General features: G+C 48.1%; 1 protein-coding gene across 2 annotated transcripts; it reads left to right on the top strand.

Annotated features, from left to right (window-relative positions):
• The first annotated feature begins 2,065 nt into the window (after nt 1–2,065).
• Nucleotides 2,066–21,118, top strand: SLC6A20 (solute carrier family 6 member 20). Of its 2 annotated transcripts, none has more exons than XM_054191029.1 (11): nt 2,066–2,197; nt 10,837–10,977; nt 11,686–11,777; nt 12,336–12,563; nt 14,098–14,208; nt 14,604–14,845; nt 15,742–15,904; nt 16,345–16,549; nt 17,333–17,492; nt 18,930–19,095; nt 19,998–21,118. In XM_054191029.1, exons 1-11 carry the CDS (start codon nt 2,188–2,190, stop codon nt 20,145–20,147), a joined length of 1,668 nt encoding a protein of 555 aa, XP_054047004.1. In that variant the 5' UTR covers nt 2,066–2,187; the 3' UTR covers nt 20,148–21,118. The 2 variants fall into 2 exon arrangements, with proteins under 2 accessions (XP_054047004.1, XP_054047003.1); XM_054191028.1 differs by lacking the exon at nt 2,066–2,197 and adding an exon at nt 6,347–6,925.
• The last annotated feature ends 299 nt before the right edge of the window (nt 21,119–21,417 follow it).

The following is a 21,417-nucleotide window of genomic DNA, read 5'->3' as shown; positions in this document are numbered from 1 at the left end:
TATGGGGTGATATACTCCTCATGCAATGTCAGTTAAAGTAATGAAAGGTATTATTTTGCCCCTTGTACAATCACTAAAAGGTTCTTAATAGGGAGATATCAAAGAGCTTTCTGGCCTGTATTTGCTCAGAGCAATTATCTTGACACCAACAGGACTACTCGACTGGGTGAATATTGTGTTTTTCTTTGTAATGAAACTCATTTTAATAAGATCAGTTACTATTTCTAAAATGGCAGGTAAAAGGTGAAGAAAGGTGGAGAGTCTCATGACTTCTGCTGTTTTTCTCTTTTCTGATAAATCTTTTGACTATTGACTTGTCTAGAGCGTTGTTTTTGTGATAGGCCTTCATTCTCTGCTTAGAGACCATTTCAACAAGAAAGTGTACTCTCAGCTTTAGCATACGGAGAGGTTTCAGTGAAGTAAGTTGGCTGTAGGCAGGTGTGGTTACAGACCTTGTTATCTCCTCAAATGAGTAAGGCAAATTTTGTAGAGAACGGTGCAGTGCAAAATTGGAACACTGACTTTGATTACCTGTCTTGCAGATGGCCAGTTTAGTGAGTACGAGATCAGTGTGATGCTGTCGTTGGTTGTGTTGCACGATGGCTAAGGTAAAGGTCCTGTGTGGAGATCTTGAGAAAACATACATCGTCTGTCAAAGATAATGTACCTGTCAAAGAAGACCTGGAGCATTATACAGTAGCGATTCTCTTTTTCTTGAGATAGATACCATAGTTTGAAGATGGAGATGACATCTGAACCTCTCCTGATTGCGTCTGGCGTTTCTAAAACGTTACTTCTTTCCCTGAAGTGTAAATTCTAATACTGCTTTTACCAGCCTTTTTTTTTTTTTTTTAAAGAAGTTCATCATACTGTTCAAATAGATGTCATCCATTTTTTCCACTTCAGATGTTAATTCCCTAGTTATGCCTGAAAGGAATGTTTAAAAAGAAAATTTCCTCTGTAACTGGCTGATCTGCAGGAATCAAATCTCTTTCAAGCTACGTGGGTTTTTTTGCTTGCAAACTGGAGCATATTTTCTATGGGAATGAAATCTAGGCAGCTCAGCTTTGCTAGTATTGACTCTGACAGCTAACAAACAACCCTATGCTGTAACGGTGACTTGAGTTCACTGTTGGTCATTAATAAATAAGCCAGCAGTTCTGCATGCTACCTTCTTGATGAGACAGTATATTACCTGGTGTTCTTTAACTGTTCATAAAGTACTCCTTAATCTGTTTTTCTATTGTGGATAATAGCTTTTTGCTTTTTTTTTTTTATTATCTTTTTAATGTAAGGACACCTGCAATTTGGACATTTCCCGCATACATTGCTTTTAGGAAACCCACAGTCATCTGCCAGGCACTTAGAATTCAATTCAGCTAAAAAGTTCTTCAGATTTCTCAGTCTGATTTCCCCCTTCTGGCATTATCAAGGACTGCTCTTGGCTTCTGCATGATACCAAATGCTGTCAGACCACAGTCAAATGATTCTTACTGCCTCAGGAAACAAATGTGAATCATCTTGGGATGTCACATGGCTGAATGGATCAAGATCTAAAAATTTGAGCTGTTGTAGGAGGCCAGGCCTTCTAAAATACATTAAAAAAAAATTAATGTGATTTGAAGATAAGTTTGTATGTGAGCTGGTAAGAATTGTTATCATAATTATTATTGTACATCTTTCTAACTGGCTTTGAGCAGAGAATGTGCCCGTGGGAGTTACCCTATGACTGTTAATTTTAACAATGTCCCAGTGAAAGCATTGACCCAGGATTCCTGCCCTGCTCTGGCCGCCTACAGAACTCTCCCTGAAGGCACCTAGATCTGCCCTCCTTATCTGAGTCTTCTCTCAGACATACTCTGAAACATTAGGCAGCCTGTTTGGAGTCAACTCTTCCCCACGTAAAGGTGGGTAGGTACATATCATTCTATTTCAACACTCTTAGTATCTAGAGACTTAGATTTTTATCACTTTTCAATTATTATTTTTAGGAGCCTGTTAATGTAGTGTCCTGAAGTGTCCAGTGATGGCGATGCTGAGTGGTTGGTGCAGGACTCTGACAGGGCAGCTCATGACTGACAGCTGCTGGTGAACAAGAGAGCTGCCCAGAGACCTCCCCGAACTGCAGGCAAGCTTTGACAGAGACAAAGCATGAACTGGCAGAAGACAAGCAGAATAACTGACTAAATGGGACCAGGTATCCTTTTGATTTTAGTGAGGTGCCAGTATGGGGGCCTTTTGCTTTACACAAGCAGGTTCTGAGGTCTGGGTGAATTTGGTGCAATTTTGTGAATCAGAACTGCGTTCAGTACACCTTTATGGAGGGAGTACTCTAAAAAACCCACTGTTACAAGGTGGATAGAGCTGTGAAGCTAAAGAAAATCAAGGAAAATAAAAAGAGGGACTCTTCTCAGGCATACTTTCTTGGTGATAGGGCCTCTATAAAGATGCTTTATATTACTGATCTCTGGAGACTGAGGTATTGTAAAACAGTTTTAAGGGTGATTAAGGGGCTGGATACTACTTCAGAATACAGACCTCAAGGGCATCATCTGCAGTTTGGAACCAAGCAGCGAGTAGCAGTGATGAGCTGGAAGGAATAATTGCAATCCTAATAACTGCTTAGAGAAGTAACTGTGATCTCCAATTACACGTAGAGCAATCATCCAACGGTTGTCATGGCCTTTGAGTTGTCAAAGATCTGGAAATCCAGCTGGATTCTTTCTTTCTCCTAAAGTAAGGAAACATGGAGCTTAAAGTAGCAACTGTGAGAACAGGCAATCTAAACAGAAAAGCCATATGTGGGGACTGCAGCTCTCTTGGCTGTATATCTGCTTCCCTTGATAACATCACAAAACAGTTGGAGAGGCTGTAGAGATTGTTCCATCACTTACTTCCCTTTGATAATCATCCAATATGCTAACAGCCAGCATGTTTCCATTTGGAAAGGAGGGCCTCCAGGAATGGCAGATACTAAACACCAGAGCTGGCCCTTGCTGTCACTGCGTTCCCCTCCCACGTATCTTGATGAGACCATCAAGAAAAGCCCAGAGGGTTTCTTTTAAATCTAGGTTTATAGTCTTGCACTTGGGTCACAACAACCTCATGCAGCACTACAGGCTTGGGGAAGAGTGGCTGAAAAGCTGTCCAGCCAGAAAAGGACCTGGGGGTGATGGTCAACAGCTGGCTGAATATGAGCCAACAGTGTGCCCAGGTGGACAAGAAGGCCAACAGCATCCTGGTTTGTATCAGAAATAGTGTGGCCAGCAGGACTAGGGAAGTGATCAGCCCCCTGTACTTGACACTGGCACCTCGAGTACTGCGTTCAGTTTTGGGCCCCTCACTAGAAGAAAGACATTGAGGTGCTGGAGTGAGTCCAGAGAAGGGCAACGAAACTGGTGAGGGGTCTGGAGAACAAGTGTCATGAGGAATGGCTGAGGGAAGTGGCCTGGAGAAAAGGAGGCTGAGGGCAGACCTTATCGCTCTCTACCACTACCTGAAAGGAGGTTGTAGAGAGGTGGGGGTCATGTCTCTATTCCCAAGTAACAGGTGATAGGACACGAGGAAATGGTCTCAAGTTGCGCCAGGGGAGGTTTAGATTGACTACTGAAGGAAAAATTTCTTGACCAAAAGGGTTGTCAGGCACTGGAGCAGGCTGCCCAGGGAAGTGGTTGCGTTACCATCCCTGGAAGTATTTCCAAGTCCTGTAGATGTGGTGCTGCGGGACATGGTTTAGTGGTGGACTTGGCAGGGCTAGGTTAACGGTTGGACTCAATGGTCTTAAGGGTCTTTTCCAACCCAAACAATTCTATGATTCTATGTTGGATGTAGCATAATAAAGTCCAGGCTACCTGGTGGAATTATCGAGGAGTTGTTGATATCAGACTTCTTCCACTGCTGCTTATTATTCCTTCCTCCCTTGTTTCCAGCTCTTTTGGCAATAAATCTGTTAAGCTTTTCTCCCACCCTCAAATCATGTCCCCCAAACTGTTGCTAGAACTCCAGACTCCCTTTTTGCTTTTGTTTTAAGTATCTGGAAGAAGTGCTTGGCTTCTTACTGTGCTGGTGTCAAGAGATACAAGCCCAGGATTTTCAGTTGGTACCTTCACCTAAGTACTTCCAGTTTTCCTTCAGTGAGAAATGGGATTCTCTGCTTTGTTTAACAGCTTCTGATGAGGTTTATATAGGGCAGTTCTCATGCTGTCCCGTCAGTCCCTGGCCTGCTATGAAGATGAACCCCCACCCTTTCCCACCCACTTCCCCCAAACCCCACACTCTCATATTTGTTAGGTACCTGGAGCAAAAAATTCCTTCTAATCCTCCTCTAACATGACCAGTGAAATTATCACAAGTTCTGGCATGTGTCTATTAGAGACTTATCTTTGTCCCTGAAGATAAAACCCAAGTCCTCACCCAACCCAAAGGAAGGAAGTTCAAAGGAGATGAAATCTTGAATGGCATCAGAAATAGCATATTGGTTGTCTGAGATGTGTATGGAAAGTCCCACAGGAAGCTTACCTAAGCATCATGTGTTTAAATACCTTCCAGTATATTTAAAGCCTGTCTCTCAAGGAGACACTGGATGACAGGCACTTTGCTGAGTGCCTGTGTGCACGACTGCCTTTAAAAACTCATAGCAGTTTGTGATCCAAGCTGCTGAGGAGACTGACGTTTGTGAGAGGGGCAAGGATTCATTTCATTGCATCTGAACTTCCTGATCTGGCCTGAGCCGAGCCCAGGACACCACACCTCTTCGCCTGCACAGTCTCCCCAGTCCATTAGTAAACTAGTTTGAAATGTGATGGGAAGGAGGTACAGAGCCAAGGAAATATTTAACTTGATTATGCTCATCAGTAGCAGTAATCTATGCACACAGAAGCATCCCAAGTGCTAGTGATGTGCTTGCTATTTTTAAGGCTGTCCTGTCTGTGAGTTATTAAATGCTGTAGGTTATTTATAAGAATCATTTGTAATAAATCCCACAGGCAGTGACAGACATTTAACTTTTTAATAATTTGCAAAAGTTTTTTGTGATGTGGGACAGTTAACATATCTGTAGCTTCTCAGTGTGTGTCCTTATGGACCTAAAATTTCCTTGGATTTTTCCTCCCAGCAGAATTCAGGGTGCATGAGGTGCATTTCCAGGGCTAGTTGGCACATTGCAATTCTGCAAGTAAGACAGGAACAGCAAGGATGTTGCGGAAGAGCCACGAGCTCCCTCAAAACTATACTCTGTGAGGGTCTGGCAAACCCTGATGTTGTCCAATGACAACCTCCATTTCCAGCAGCGTTAAAACACGCCGTGAGGAATGGATTCACTTACGGGAGGTGCATAAACCTTTTGCAGTCACCTTTTCTAGCACGCAAAAAAGCGGCGTCCCACTTTGTGACTTTGCTGTTACAGGTGGCTGCTCAGCAAGTCCACCATAGTCGTTCTGCTGGTCTCAACAGCTCTGCATGACATACTCTGCAGTTTGGGCTCCTGTCCAAAAGCCCCGTGGTAGGGGTTCTCACCCGTACCCACAGCTGGATTCCTCAGCTCTGCCGGTGCCTGATGGGATGCTGGAGCAGCATACGCAGTGCTGCCAGGGAGCGAGTTGCTGGCGCTGGAGGAATGAGACTGCCAGCAGCTGAGCGGGTCTTTTTTGTAGGACGTACCTGAAAGGTCCCCAGTCCTGGCGTGAAAAAAGCCGTGTTTAGACAGAGGAAGGAAACTGAGTCCTTGGATTTGTTCAGACCCTTTTTATTGCTACAAGCGCTGCTGGTAGCCTCCTTCACTGGGAGACCTGTCTGAAGTGTTTGAGCTCAAAGTGTACCTTGGCAGGGACCCAAGCGCACAGGGTTCACGTTCAGACTTGGCATCTCAGCGTGCGTTCAGACGACCCGAAGGCCTCCTAGGTCCTTCTGCCTCCACAATGGGCCACAGACACCTTTTCCCAGTGGCCTTCGTAAATATTTGGTCCTTGCCTGCTTAAAAGTGTTTTAAAACAGCAGCCCCTCAGAAAAGTTAATCTGCAGCAGTGAAACTTCAGTGTGAAGGTGAGTGAAAAGAGACTAAGCTATTTTGCGCTCTCACACATTCCCAGAGCACGAGGAGGGAGAGTAGTATTCCCGAAGAGTCAAACTTGAGTGTTATGCTCAAGGCTGCCGCAGGCTGGGGACCTGCATGGCTGATAGGGTCTGTTTCAAGGCCACTTTTGGAACCGGGGGGTGTGCTGGGCTGGTTGGGCTGAGCACCAGAGTGCAAGTGACAGGATGCCCAAGGACCCGTTTAGGGCAAGGGACACTGGGAATAAAAGTCAGCTCCAAAAGCCACTAAGCCCAGTCCTAATGGTGTGGGAACCCCTTCCCCGTGCTATCAAAGCCAAGCTGGTGCCTCACACTCGCACATACCACTCCTAGGGAAGAGTGCCCTGTGGGGAAGGAGTTTCCCATTTCCAAAACCAAGCTGCAGCCCCAGTGTTATTTCCTCCCTGTGTCAAGTCAGCATGTGAGCCGATAAAAATCCCTGGGTTCACATCCTTCCCAGAAATGCCAGTCAAAACCCAAGCAGCTATTCACCCAAAGTACCAATTTTATAGTTCTCTGTGTGTCTATAATCTATTTACCAGCATTCCTACTTCAGTATGTGCCTGTTAATAAGATTAGTAATTAAAAAGCTTGATAGGAATTGGCAAGCATAGCTCCTCCGCCTTTCCCTCCCCTCCAAGCCGGGCTGGCGTGGAGTCTGAGGCAGGGCTGGCAGAGTACCTGAAGGAGTGAAGGCAGGAAGGTTCTGCTGAAACCTCTGCCTGCAAGTAGGCAATGGAGAAATCCCGGCCACTATGGGACAATCCCCTGCAGTTTGTTTTCGCCTGCATTTCCTATGCTGTGGGGCTGGGAAATGTGTGGAGGTTTCCATACTTATGTCAGATGTATGGAGGAGGTAAGTGTGGCTTATGTTTCTTGCTTCCCTCGAGGAGGAGTGTGGCAAGCTTTAAATCCGCAAGGATGTTGTCCATGCTAACACCCTGTCCACTGAGCAGGGTCCAGGGCAGAGCAGGAGGTCGGGCTTTGTGTTGGTGTGCAATCTCTTCAATTGCTGCTTTATTTTACATATTCTTTAACATAAAGCAGCTTTTACCTGACAGCTGCCCCAATACAGTGGCACTCCTTTTCTAGAAGTGCAATGAAACTGTGAGGAGACCCATGTTTTTAAAAAGGATGGAGGTAGAATGCGAGATGTAGGTCTACATGGTATTAATTTATTACTTTTTGCCCCATTGAACCACTCTGAAGGCATCGGAAACTTGTTCAGTTCCTTGTTAGTTCACTTGGAACATATTCAGAAAGGGAACTGCTTATGCTGATTTAATTTAAGGATCATCAGTATCATTTCAAGTTGCTGTCATTAACGTGTTGTCTCTTGCACAAAGCCGTTCTTTAGGAGGTGATAACTTGTCTGCAAATCTGCCTTGAAGTTGGCTGAAACTCCTTAATCAACAGGAGCTCCACAGCTAAAGCCTCCCGGGAAGCTTTGAAAACGGGGAATAAATTTGGGCTTAAAAAAAAAAGAAGAGCTCTTTGAAAGTTTATTGCTCTTCTAGGTCCGAACTGGAGAAAGATGATGTCTATATTATATACCGGCCACAGATGTTCTTCCTTAGAAATCAAAAGTCAGTTAATTAGATTAATTAAAAACCAACACTAATAATCTCTTCTAGTATACAGCTACCACTGGTTAATGACCATGTTTTGAAGAATCCTTACAAAGAGCCTCTTTTTATAAGACATCCCAGTTTTATACTGCTTCTTCCACTGCATCTGTTGTAGTGCTGGACCCATCCCAGTTGTGCATTAAGTAGCATCATGAGCATCTGCCTCATTTGCTTCTGGTCTGCTTCTGCCTTTTCTTCCTTTCAGGAAGAAACACGCTGAGATATTTTAAGTGCTTTTTGCTTGGCTTGTGCTTGTTTTGTTGGCTTGTAGCTCCCTTCTAAACACACATGTGGTCGTAAGAGTTGGTTCTTGCTAGGTGTTGAAAAGCCAGCTCAGTGCTGGGACGGCGTCAGAGCTGCTCTGTGGGATCAGGTCAGAAAAATCCAGATAATACACTGGGTGAAATTACCGTAGAAGCTAGATGCTGCAGTGGCTGAAGCTTCCTTAGATGTTTCAGATAGCAGAAGTGATAGACATGCCTCAATTCTGGGTGTATTCCTCCACGCAGATGCTTTTGAGGGTAAGAAGGACTCCATGTCTGACACTGAACTCTAGCACAAAGCTTAAAATGCAAGTGTTTCTGTATGCAATTAAACTGCACGTGGTTAGTTCACTAGCAGCCTGTCTTGGCAGACATCCTGGAGGACTGCAAAACTCAGACACGGGGGTCTTTGCGTGGTTTATCCTCTTCTTATCAGCCATCAGTAGTGTAGTAGATGGTGAAAATTCTCTGAAATGTAACCAGAACTGGAACACTTGATTAACCACAAAAAAAGATTCATTAAACCCAAGTATTTTCTGAAAAGCATGTTTTTATAAGAGTAGTTTCTCCACTGCTTTTGTCTTCCGTGGTTACATTTCCCAGGGGAGAAGCGGCTTTCCCTACTGTGAAACTAAAACTCCTGACAGCAGGCTTTGCTTTTCTTAATTGTTTTTCACTGCCCTCTTAAAAAAGGATTTGGTCGCTTTCCAGGGGTCTGCAAAACCCACGCAGAAAAAACATCATTTCAGGAACTTAAAAGCTGGATACACCAGAAACTGGGCTTAGGGGGGATGCCAGCAATTGCTCGTTTGGCATCTTCCTTACAGCAAAGCACAGAGCCAGTCCCTGGCGTGCCCAGCAGAGCAATGCTGTCTTTATCGCTGATGATACTCATAAACAGGGTATTTTCAGAGTTTACAACCTCCTGCGTTTCTGTTTATCAGCATATTGCCTCCTCCTGCTGTGAGCAAGAGAGAGGGAGCTTCACCCGAAGGGATCAAAGGAGGGTTCAAACCTTGTAGGTGCAGTTAGTCCATCCATAAGCAGGCTGGGCCAGGCTGAAATGACACTGGGATGGGTTTGCAGCAGGAACGGGCACTCAGCAGCGCTCAGCCCTGAGCGAGGAAACCCCAGCTGAGATGCTGAGCAGAGGCGAGGGTGCCACTGGCCAAGCCTGGTGCCTCGACCAGACTCCACACCTTGTGCCAACTGCAGGGGGCTGGCCTGGGGGCTGGTTTTCGCAGGCGGTTGGCACCGTAGGGAGCAACGCAGGGTGTAAATGAGCAGGGAAGTCAGTGGAGCTTGTGCTGGTTCACAGCAGGTAAGGAGCTGGTGCATACAGTCGCCCCGAGTCACTTGTATGAAGCATTTTGGTTTTACCCTTTAGGAAAAGTAGCATCAGGAGCAAGATCTGCGTGCAAACAGGCTGCAGAGCAAGGGGCAGGGGGCTCAGCCCCGGCACTGCCACCTGTGGGGTGACATTGGGGTGAAGAGCAAGCCTGGAGGTACTCCTCCTTGCAAGGTGGCAAAGCCAACACGAAGCACTCAGCAAAGCTGCTGGGAGGGTGGAAAAGCCTTCGCAAAGGGCCGAACGCTGTTTTCCCCCCCATGGTACATGGCAAAACTCCCCTCGGCAGCTGCTGGGGCAGCTCGCGCCCTGCCAGGACGGAGCGGCTGCGGGAGCTCTGAAACCTCCGACAGCTCCCTTGCGGCATAGGAAGTTATCTAACAGACTAACAAAGGGGTCGTTAATAACGAGAGAGCCGGGAGGTGGGAAATTAATTCCCAGAATAAACCGGATTATTTCTAGGTGTTTATTTCCAGTTCTTTGCCTCAGTCGCTGCCCGGAGTTCATTCCTCTGCAGTGCTGCACCGAGCCCATTGCGAGGAATGTTAATGCCGCAGATTAAATCCTAAATAAGAGATATTTACGTAAATATTTTTGGCTTGCTGTAAAAAGGGAAGCAGGAAAGCCTTCACAAAAATCCAGTTTTTGACTCAGTCAGCAGCTCTTTCTAAAGCAAGCCCCGAGTCGAGGACAAGGATTTCATTTTCTTTTTCCAGCAAAAATTGAAGCCGAAGTGCATCCTGGTTGCTGGGTGGGAAGGTCCTTTCCCCTCCCTTGCTGCCTGCCCACCCATTCCTGCTGTTCCTCTTCTGCAAGAGCATCCCTGGGGCTCTCTGTGCCAGGGAAGTGGGGATGAGCAAATGGGCAGGGGGAGGCTGTGTCAGCCTGATCCAGGGTCTGCTCCCGCAGGTGGGACCCTGGGGGAAAAGCCTTCACCCCTTTGCTGGCATTGCAGTCTCAGCATGGGGGTTTTTTTATAGTTTTGGGGTTTTTCAAGCCAGGCCAGACTTCGATACATTACTTAAAACTCTATTCAGTGCAGATGTTGCTGTTAGTTTTTCATTGAGTGCTTCGGCTCTGCTGCAGGCTGACACACACGAAGTAAATCTTTCCCTCGTCCTCTTTCTCTCATTATCTTTTACAAGGTTTGACTGGCGCTTAGTTACCCTTTAACAGCCACAGCCCCGAACATTGCTCAAACCGCCCGCAAAGCACCTGGGCAGCTCCGCCACACCGGGGTGGCGACCGGCACATTTTAACAGCAGAAGTCCCAGCGCTGCCAAGTGCCCGTGGAAAATTCCCCCACGCCCAGGCACTTGGCACCCACCGACATCTGGGACGCCACCTGAAACCCCCTGAGATGTCCCTCAGGGTTGTGATTTGCCCTCAATACACCAGGTACCTGGACAGGACCCAGCTCCAGCCACCTCCTGGGACACTAATGGGGTGATTTGACCAGGAATAGGGCAACCTGGTGTTTATTATGCTGCCGATCTGCTGAAGCCCATCTGTTGGATTTTTCTTGCAGGTGGCTTTTTGATCCCATATCTTATCATGCTGGTCGTCGAGGGGATGCCGCTGCTCTACCTGGAGCTGGCCGTGGGGCAGCGCATGCGTCAGGGCAGCATTGGTGCCTGGAAAATAATAAGCCCCTACCTCTGTGGCGTCGGTATGTTCTTGGTTTTTATCTTTATTGTTAAGCGCCCAGGGAACACGGGTGATTTTTGAATGGAGAGCTTTGTCTTTTTGGAGAGGAAACCAGGTGGGAACCGAGGTTTTACTGGGTCTCACTAGGCTGAGCAAAGCTGTTACCCAGATGCCTCACAGCATGCATTTACCCTGTCCCTCACAAGGCGTCGGGGACAGACCCTGCCTTGCTGTACCAGGTCCCCTACCACGGAGGCGTGGGTCCCCCTGCCCTCAGGCAGACAGCCAAAATCATGGTGTGAAGACCAGGGCTTAACCCTGCCCCCGGCGCTGCCCACACTGGGCTTTGACCCCAAGAGCATCGTCTTGACAAACTCAACATTGAGTGATAAATCAGTGCCTTAATTTCCTACCATCACCGCTTACCGTTTATCAGTGTTCGCTCTTAGCTGCATTATGAAGTTATTGAATTACCCTGATAGCCCAAACTATCTCTAATTTGCTTACAAGGACATTCTATTTTTAACGATACATTGAATATTCACCCCCCAGGGGCTAAAGTATAAAATCCAGTGCAGGGATAGCCCTGATGGAGGGAGGAGGAGGCTGCAGTGGCGGGAGCATGCCCTGTGCACAGGACCGTGCAGAAGCAAAGCCCCAACATGTTTTTATGGGGCCCTGGGCGTTTTGGGTTTTGCCATTGACTGAGCACCTCCCTCCATGCCCGCAGGCGTCGCCAGTGTCGTCGTCTCCTTCTTCCTCTCCATGTACTACAACGTGATAAACGCCTGGGCCTTCTGGTACCTCTTCCACTCCTTCCAGGTGTGTGAGCACCCGGTGGACACAGCTTGGCCCCGCTGTGGCCACGGAGGGTCGTGGTGGTTTTGTATCACTGCTGCATGTTGCCCAGGCCCATCATCAGCCAGGGAGGAACAAAAGCTCCAGAAACCTGCCCAGGGATTTTCTGTGGTGAAAAAATGACACAGGGGTGTCCCTCTCTGGGGGCTCCCCAGAGGCATCGGGGTTTCTTCTCAAAATGCAGATCAAAGCCAGCCCCCTGATGCCTTGCTTACATGTGCCTTGGTGGCCATGGTGTCCTGCACCCTGGGGTGGGTCTGTCCAAAGGCAAGGGAGAGGGTCATCCCTGGGTGAGGGGATCAGGAGGGTCATCCCCAGGGAAGAGAGGCAGAGTGGGTCTATCCTTCGGGAGAGGGTCATCCCCAGGGGAGAGGGTCAGCCCCAGCCCCAGGCAGCACAATACGGGGACAAGCAAACCCAGGGTTCAGAAAGCCACCCTTGACTTCATTCCCACTGTCCCCCCGGCTCTCCCTGCCATGCTGATGGTGGGCCCTCACCCTGTGCTCCTCCCCTCCCTCGCAGGACCCCCTGCCGTGGGCCACCTGCCCCCTGAACAGCAACCGCACAGGCTACGAGGAGGAGTGCGAGAAGACATCGTCCACCCAGTACTTCTGGTACCGGGAGACCCTGAACATCTCTCCATCGCTGGAGGACAGCGGGAGCGTGCAGTGGGAGCAGGCGCTCTGCCTGATGCTGGCCTGGCTGGTGGTCTACCTCTGCATCCTCCGTGGCACTGAGTCCACCGGCAAGGTGAGAGGCGGGCACAGCCCTGTTGAGCCCCGCCAGGATGTCAGGGAGGATAAACAAGCACCAAGGCGGCAGCATCCATGGCTACTGTTACCTGGGGTTATGGCATCTCCCCTGGAGCAGCCAGCCATGCTGCCTCTGCCACCCCGTTAAGTTGCAACTGAAGAAGGCTCAATCAAAACACTGAGTGATATTTAAAAAAAAAAAAAAAACACAAAACAAAACAGAAAAAATCCTTTAAATGCAGCCACCTCTGCTGCAAAACCAGCCACCAGGCTGCTGGCCCTGTGGAAAAAGCCGCCTGCCACAGCAGAGCTGTGTCAGGAGATGTCTGTTCCTCAGTCTTTGCAAGAAAAAAAAGACATCTACCAGGCATTTTTGCTCACTTTTTACTCAGACCAGAAGTTATCGGGGGGGGGGGGGAAGCAATGTCCTGGCTGAGCCTGCACTAAGAAGCAAGCTGAGGGCTGTAATCCCCAAATCGTCTTAGCCGAACGCAGAAAGCCAAGAGACTGTAAACTAAGAATAACCTCTTAAACTTGCTGCAGCTGGCTTTGGGGGCAAAAAAGAAAGACAATAAATAGCCAAGGAGCATTGAAACAGCATCACGAAGGCAGGGTCTCGTCAGAGGCGGCGTGGGGGGCTTCCCCTGCAGCCCTTGTGCAGGAGGAGCGGGGGGTTTGGGCAGGGGGCGCGGGGCTGTCCTGCTGGGGATGGTGAAGCTGCTGCGTCTCCGGGTGTGTGACGGGGAAAGGCAGATGCCAGCTGACAGTGCAGGCAGGTGCAAACGGGAGGAACGTTTGGTTATTACCCAGACGATTCTCTTCCCAAGAGCTTGGGAAAGCATGTTTTTTTGTGAGTTAGTTTTTATATATGTTTCTGGGTGAGCCATTGGGGCACATCCTAGCAAGGAGAAAGTGATTGGATTCTCCCTTCTTTTTTTTTTTTTTTATTGCAAGTGGCTTCTTCCAATGTGGAGATTCAACATTTAGATTCAAATTACGGGGTTTGATCAAAAGCTCATGGAAGACAACTGAAAGATTTAATTCCCCCCATCTTCCATCTAGGTTACATTAAGTTACAGCCTTTTTCACATCTGAATTAAAATAGTTTTATTCAAGTTTGCTTTTGACCTTTTATGAGATCTGGTCGTCTTCTTCCTAGAGCAGATGATAGATGACTTTTGCCTAATGCGTTCTTGACAAATGGTGGCAAACTGCTGTTTGTCTGCTAAATGCTGGAGAACTCAGTTTGTAAATGCTGCAAATATTTTAGATTTTGTTCTTATTTTTCCCATCAAAGAGAAGACCCTGGGAACAACAGCACAGGTCTTTATTATTAATAATAAACTTGTTACCCTAAAACCTATTTGGATTTCTAAAGTTCGATTTATCTGAAAATATTTCTTTAAAGATTACTACAAGGTAGCAAACACGATAATGGAAATCATTTCTGTGAAGTAAGTGAGAAAGAGCTAATCTGCTCCGACCAGTTTCGCGTGTTCTTTAGACCAAGGTATTTTCCCTCCTTTCCCCAGGTGGTCTACGTAACAGCCTCTTTGCCGTACTGCGTTCTCATCATATACCTCATCAGAGGTTTAACACTTCACGGCGCTGTGAACGGGCTCGTCTACATGTTCACGCCAAAGGTAGAGGGAAAAACTGCGCTGAATCTTTCATGAAATGTTATTAGTTACCAAACGTGTAAGTTTTTTTTAAAAGGTGGCAATGCTCCTTTTCCTTATATCGGGTTTTTGCAGCAGTAGCTGAGGTCAGGCAGCTGGAAACCCCAGCTGGGAACGGCTGGAGGCTGTTCTGCCACGGTGCCCATGAGCTGCTTCCTTTATCCTCCAGAAAAAGACCTGTCCATTACCATAACCTGTAGCATATTACTTTCAAACCGAGCAGTAAGCCTGCCCAAAAACCACCCATGAGCTAAGCTGGGTGCTAAGATGGGGTCTCCATCCCCGCAGGCTGGAAGGGGCAGTGCCGCGCATCCATGCACAGCTTCGTGCTCCCACTCTCCCCCTGTCTGGTTTTGCAGCTGGAGCAGCTGTCGAACCCCAAGACGTGGATCAGCGCTGCCACGCAGATCTTCTTCTCTCTGGGCCTGGGCTTTGGCAGCCTCATCGCATTCGCCAGCTACAACGAGCCTAGCAACAACTGCGAGAGGCACGCCATCATCGTCTCGCTGATCAACAGCACCACCTCCATATTTGCCAGCATCGTGACCTTCTCCATCTACGGCTTCAAGGCGACGTTTAACTACGAAAGCTGTATAAACAAGTAAGAGGCTGGTGTTTCACTTGTTTTCCACCGCAAGCTGTTCTGGGGAAGGTAAGGGCGGGGGGGGGAGGTAAATAAATAACAGCACACGGTGCTGCCAGAGCTGCCCTGGCCCTCATACTGCTCTAATAAAGCTAATGGGGCGATTTAAAGCGATGAAGGCTGAGACGAAAGGTCAGGGCTGGTGTGCCTTTTGACCCCTGGGTGCTACTTCCAGGCATGGGCCAGGTCGAGAAGACGAATTTGCCTGGATAAGTCACAGCGGCACTTTCTCCTGCACCCCAGTCCCAGCACATGCTTTGTGGGGGGGACACTGATTAATAAAATGCAATGATGCCCAGATCCCTCCCTTCAAGGCCAAGCCCTGTGCCAGGAGCTCAGCTTCCTCGGCGGCGACGCTCTGGAGGTGCCCAGCAGCCTGCAGGATCGTGCCCGAGGCAGCAAGCTCGCGTGCAGTCCCTGGCATGGGGCCTGTGGCGGTTACGCTTTTACTCCTGTTTTTACAGCTTTCAATCTCTCTGCTGATCGGAGAGGAAACTGAACTGCTAGTCCCTGCCCGTTGCCAAAAGGCTCGTTAAATTGGTGGGGTGCGGATGTGGGACCAGATGGCAAAGGGGAAGAGACGCCAGCTGGCACTGGCCAGCACACAAAACATCTGCCTGGAAGGGGCAGCGTGGGTGCGGGACCTGCTCCCTCTGAAGCAGAGATGAGCGGAAGGTTGCCCACAACCCAACATCGCTCTGGAAGTACCATGGCTCCCACCCCGGGAGACCAGAGTCCTGGGGCCAGCAGAGCATCCCTGTGTGGGGGCTGATGGAGGAGGGGACGAGGTGTAAAACCGGCATCGATTTCATACCTTGGCCTGAAAGCCATTAAGTTCCTATGATCTTTCCCAGGGTGATCCTGCTGCTGATGAACGCTTTCGACCTGGAGGAAGGCTCTCTAACAGCAGACAACCTCAACGAGATGAAAGAGTACCTCATGGCCACCTACCCGCAGGAATACGCCCAATTATCGCCGCAGCTTAAAAACTGCAGCTTGGAAGCTGAACTCGATACAGTGAGTCGCCGCTTCGTGCCGGCCGCCAGGGCTTTATTCTCCTTTCCTCCCACCGAGCCCGGGCAGCCCCAGTGGGCACATCCGCACCCCCAGGAGCCGCGGTGGGCCTCATTTCTGCACCTTGGGATGGGGCCGGGCAAGGTGCTCGCTTGGCTCGTTAGCAACTGAGCCGGGTGGTGATGCAGCCACACTGTGGCTGCAGCTGCAGGACAGGGCAGGTGGCAAAGGTATGGGGCAAATGTTTTCGCTACGAGCGGGACTGTGCCAGTCTCTATCCAGTTTGAATAAATCAGTGAAGATCTCACCTGTCCCTGCCGTGCAGAAATGCCACCATGGGTGTTTTTCATTGTTGTGGAGGATCAGTCTCATGTCCCTATTCTCATGTCCCTTATCGAGCTGAGGAGCTGCCCGTAACTCCCTTCCCCCTTTCTCGCCGGCAGGCTGTCCAGGGGACGGGACTGGCATTTATAGTCTATTCTGAAGCCATCAAAAACATGGAGGTGCCCCAGCTCTACTCCGTGCTCTACTTCGTCATGCTGCTGATGCTGGGCATCGGAAGCATGCTGGGAAACACCGCCGCCATCCTCACACCGCTGACCGACAGCAAGGTCATCGCTGCCCGTTTCCCCAAGGAGGTGATCTCAGGTAAGCACCTGCCGGGAGCAGCGAGGCCGTGTGGGAAGAGAGCACGTGCGTGCAAAAGCTTTGGTGTCCAACAGCCGTTGAGGGTCCCTCTTTGACCTTGGGTGGAGCAGAGAACATCAGATATGCTGCTTGGAAGGGCTCGCCTGCCCTTGGGAAATCCTACCCAGCCTCTACAGCACTTTCCCTCGGGAGCGCTCAAAGCACCAGGGCAATCATGGGAGTGTATTTGCAGGCTTCCCAACGCACCCCGGCTCCTTCAAACTGGTGCCTACTGACCAGTGAAACTCAAAGGGCCACGAGACATGTCAAGACACCCGCAGTGAGTGGCTCTTCAGTCGCATCACTGGTATCCCAACTGAACCAGCTCAGTCTTTGGCCAAAAGTGATAGGCGCTCCCATTTGGGCATGGAAATCAGCCGTCCCACCTTAAAACCTGTTTTAACCAGATGCCAAATAGTAACAGCAGATGCTGCACACACTCGCGACAAGGCCATAGCTGAGACTTGGGTGTCTTTGCTGTGACTGTGCAGGTCTCAGGAGCAGCAATTTAAGGCTGCACCAGAACATATACACACACACACACACACACACACACACACACACACACAGAGCCAGGTCTCTTCCAAAGGGCAAAAAAAATTATCTTTCTCCTCCGAGAAAGCTGCTTCTGGAGAGAAATTAGTATAAATCCCGCCAGCTTTTTAGTCACAAGAAGTATGACACTTCGCCCCACGCAATTGGGTTTCCAGGTGTAACGGCAGGGTCCCTGTTTTATCCACGCAGGTGTTGTGTGCTTCATTAACCTCGTGATTGGCCTAACCTTCACTATGGAGGCTGGAAATTACTGGTTTGACATATTCAATGACTACGCGGCCACCCTCTCGCTGCTGCTCATCGTGCTGGTAGAAACCATTGCTGTGTGTTACATCTACGGGATAAGAAGGTAAAAGCTTGAACCTTCCTTTCTTCATAGCAGGGGTGTGACCACTGGCCAAGAATAAAAATACCACCTCGGGCTAAATTTTCCTCCTACGCTATGGTATCAGCAAGGCCATGGGGCCTCCCCTGCCCTGCAGACCCTTTCCTGGGTGTCAGGTTCAGGGCTGCGCGGGGGCCAGGCTGGGCTGACACCTTCTCTGCAGGCAGGGGAGTGCTAATGAGCTTTACATGCTGTTCCCTGCTCCTCTTGTCTTTGCTCTCACGAGCACCTTCTGTGGCAGTACGCCTGGTTTCAAACCTCGCACATCGCCGCTCTCCCAAGTCATCCCTTGTGGGTAAAAGCAAGATTCAGCATCAGGAAAGGTTTTACACAGCAGAGGTGTTTGGAAAGGAAAAGGGTTTAGTATTTGCTTGGTTAGTCTGCTAGCGTGGTATGTGTAAAGGCACCTACACTGGCATTATGTCCTTGATGAGTTCAAAGGACACGGACCTGTTGCAGCGGGTCCAGAGGAGGGCCATGAAGATGATCAGAAGGCTGTAGCACCTATGCTATGAGGACAGGCTGAGAGAGCTGGGGTTGTTCAGCCTGGAGAAGAGAAGGCTCCGGGGAGACTTTAAAGCAGCCTTCCAGTACCTGAAGGGGGCCTACAGGAAAAGTGGGGAGCAACTTTTTAGAAGGGCATGTAGTGACAGGATGAGGGGTAATGGCTTCAAACTGGAAGACGGTAGATTTAGATCAGATGTTAGGAAGAAATTCTTTCCTGTGAGGGTGGTGAGACACTGGAACAGGTTGCCCAGGGAAGCTGTGGATGCCTCATCCCTGGAAGTGTCCAAGGCCAGGCTGGATGGGGCTTTGAGCAGCCTGGTCTAGTGGGAGGTGTCCCTGCCCATGGCAGGGGGGCAGAACTGGATGACCTTTAAGGTCCCTTCTAACCTAAACCGTTCCGTGATTCCATTAAAGCCTTCAAGTCAGATCCAGGTTTCCTGCGTGATTTTAAGTACCATCCTCAGCTGTAGGACTGTCTCGCAGAGTCAAATAACAGGAGTGAGAACTCTACACAAAAACGAGTGTTTTCTCCACGCTATTTAAGCACCATCACTTTTCTCCACCAGCTAACACTAGTAACGGTCTAAAGTTACACTCCAGGCAGAATTTTGCTGGGGCTTTTCCTTGCTGTGCCTGTTTCTAGCTATTCTTCCGCAGTTTGGGATCCTCTTGGAAGCCCTGCTGTCTTTTTTGTTTGATTTCACCCTCACGACGTGATCCTGGTGAGCCAGCTCTTCCAGCTCTCCGCTCATTAGTCTTCTGGACAATTAGCCTCCCCCTTCCCATCTCACATATTTCATTCCGTAGGTGGTTTTGAAGTAACTCAGACCAAGGTGTCGACTGAACGCAGGCAGCTTTTCTCAAAAATGTCTTTTTTTTTTTTTTCTTAAACAGATTTGAGAAAGATCTTCACACCATGATTGGGCGAAAGCCCAACTGGTACTGGAAAATTATGTGGGCTTTTGCTAGTCCTTTGCTAATTATAAGCCTATTTATATTTTACATTACCGACTACATCCTCACAGGAACACTGCAATACCAAGCATGGGATGCTACACAGGTAAACTAGTTTTGGTTTGGTTTGTTTTTTGGTTGGTTTTTTTTTTTTTAAACTTTCCTTAATTCCTGCAAGGACACAGCCTTCCTTCCAAACTACATTGTTCCACAAAACTGCCTTCTGAAAGCTTGCAGGCGGAGGTGGAGCCATCCCTTCATTTTGGGGAAAGGTAAAACAGGGAAAACTTGACCTAGTGGAAATGATGGCGTGGTTCTATAAAATGGCCTCATTCCTCTCTACAGTTTTTAATCGACTCATTCAAACAGTAAAATTTTATTTGTGTCGAAAATGCAAATATCGTCTTTAAAAAATAGACTTTAAACAGAAAAGAAGACTTCTAAAGTGCAGTATTTTGAACAAAATTAGTGGTATTTTAACAGAACTGAGCTGCTGCTGGAATAAATAGCTTTCATAATTTTCATATACATTTTTCTCCAAAATGCTTTTGTACCAATGCTGAACTGTGTATTTATCACAGAGGAATTACTATTGGATAAGTAACCACTGGTTTCATAACTTTTTGTGGACACATTCCTGGCACGCAGAAACAAACTACAGGCGTTGTTCTCATGTCACCGCTGATTTGGGACCCGGGGTGGGCCTGGGCTGCTGACACGGTGTCAGCATGAGCCCAGAGGGGAGGAACGCAGAGACCCGACAGAGGTCAGGGCCCAGACATCTCATTAAAAACACAGACCAAGCCAAAATCTGCTTTGCCAAAGCTCACAGAAACATTTTCCCCCAATATTTTTGTCAGCAGCTCTGTTCTTATAAATTTAAAGCTTGTATCGTTGGACAAAGCAAAGCACTGAGTCACGGGCTGAGTCCTGTTGAAATAGACCCAACTCCAGGACACAGAAAACCACGGATTCCCACAAATCCAAGGCTTCTTCTCTCCCTTGCAGGGGCAGCTGGTGACCAAGGATTACCCAGGCTACGCCCTGGCGGTGATCGGGCTGCTGGTGGCGGCGTCCACCATGTGCATACCCCTGGGGGCACTAGTGACTTTTATAAGGAAGAGGCTGAAGAGGGAAAGAGTTTCAACTGTGGCATGAATGGCGCCAGCTGGGTATGGGAAGACCTTACCCCCCCATCGTCAGTGACCGGGCGCTGCTGGAAGACAGCAGCAACCATTATTTGTAGCAACTATTTATAGAGTCAAGAATGGTGGGTGCTATATTGACCAAAAAGTGCTCTTAGGAGGTTCCACAATGGTTTGGGGGGAAAAAAAAAAAAGGTCTTCTGTAACAAGACGAAGCTTTAATATGGCCTCTATAAGAGGGGAAAAACAGAAGAGCAGCTCACAAAATGCTAGCACAAATTAACCAGCGCCTCAACCCATTACACGACATTAGGTAATTCTTTTCCGCTTTGTTGTAGCACTGCCGCTGTGGAAACCTGAGCAACCAACAAAGCATGTTCCTGCACCGAAGTGCTGGCAAATACCCTTACCACTCAAGAAAGCCAGACTCGGGCATGCACGTTATTTGAAATGACGTCTGTATTTCATCAACAGACAAAACTGTTGAGGTCTTGCAGCGCGAATGTGAATAATCCTTTTCCTACAAGGGAAAAGTCAGCAGGATGGTATTTGAGATAAATGTGTCCAACACCCCCCCTTCAATACTTGTGTCCAGCAAAGCGGTTTATAAATAGGTGTGTATGTGTGTATATATATATATATGAGCTGCAGAAGTTCTCCCATCTCCAGAAGTAAAATTCCAGTATGTAATTGTGCTCTGTGCTGTACTTCGTATTAAACAGGAATGCATTTTTTAAGTACACTAAAAGAAATCTGTGATAAAGCTGCTTTACAAGCCCCACCCAAACAAAAGTATGCTATATAATTAGCTTTGACAAAGTTCATATCCAAGTATACTTTAATCATGAGATGTAACAATCCAGCAGTTCCACAGAACTGATTAATTTCCCTATGTGAATGTTGTATAAAGAAAGCAACATTTAAATTATAAGCTTCAGTAATAGAAAACAGTAAAATACTGTCTATCAACTTTAAAGAGGTCACTCTGCAGAACAACATTAGGGACACACTCATGGGATGAGGGTTCTTCATAGTCTTAACTATGTAACCATTAGAAGATGGCAAGTGCCTTATAAAAGAGGGATTAACTTCAAACAAACATCACTAAAGCACACCAACACAAGTCTCTTGCTCTGGGGCAAAAAGCAGGATGTAATTGTACAGCCTTCAGGGGGGGGTGCAACGTCGACAATGACAACCACCACCACCAAGACATGCTTAGTCTGCAGCAGCCTCTAGAAACAGGACATTCCTCCCTCCCCAGACTTCACTAACAAAGGAAA

The sequence above is a fragment of the Rissa tridactyla genome, chromosome 2, assembly GCF_028500815.1.
Source record: "Rissa tridactyla isolate bRisTri1 chromosome 2, bRisTri1.patW.cur.20221130, whole genome shotgun sequence".
Taxonomy (NCBI): Eukaryota; Metazoa; Chordata; class Aves; order Charadriiformes; family Laridae; genus Rissa; species Rissa tridactyla.
Note: the sequence above shows the minus strand (reverse complement) of the source record. Positions and strands in the feature narration are given on the sequence as shown.

Coding starts and splice junctions, on each gene's coding strand:
- SLC6A20 (XM_054191028.1), top strand. CDS start 6,805: ATGGAGAAATCCCGGCCACTATGGGACAATCCCCTGCAGTTTGTTTTC. Junction 14,209..14,603: donor TCTACATGTTCACGCCAAAG/GTAGAGGGAAAA, acceptor CTGGTTTTGCAG/CTGGAGCAGCTGTCGAACCC. Junction 16,550..17,332: donor CCCCAAGGAGGTGATCTCAG/GTAAGCACCTGC, acceptor TTATCCACGCAG/GTGTTGTGTGCTTCATTAAC.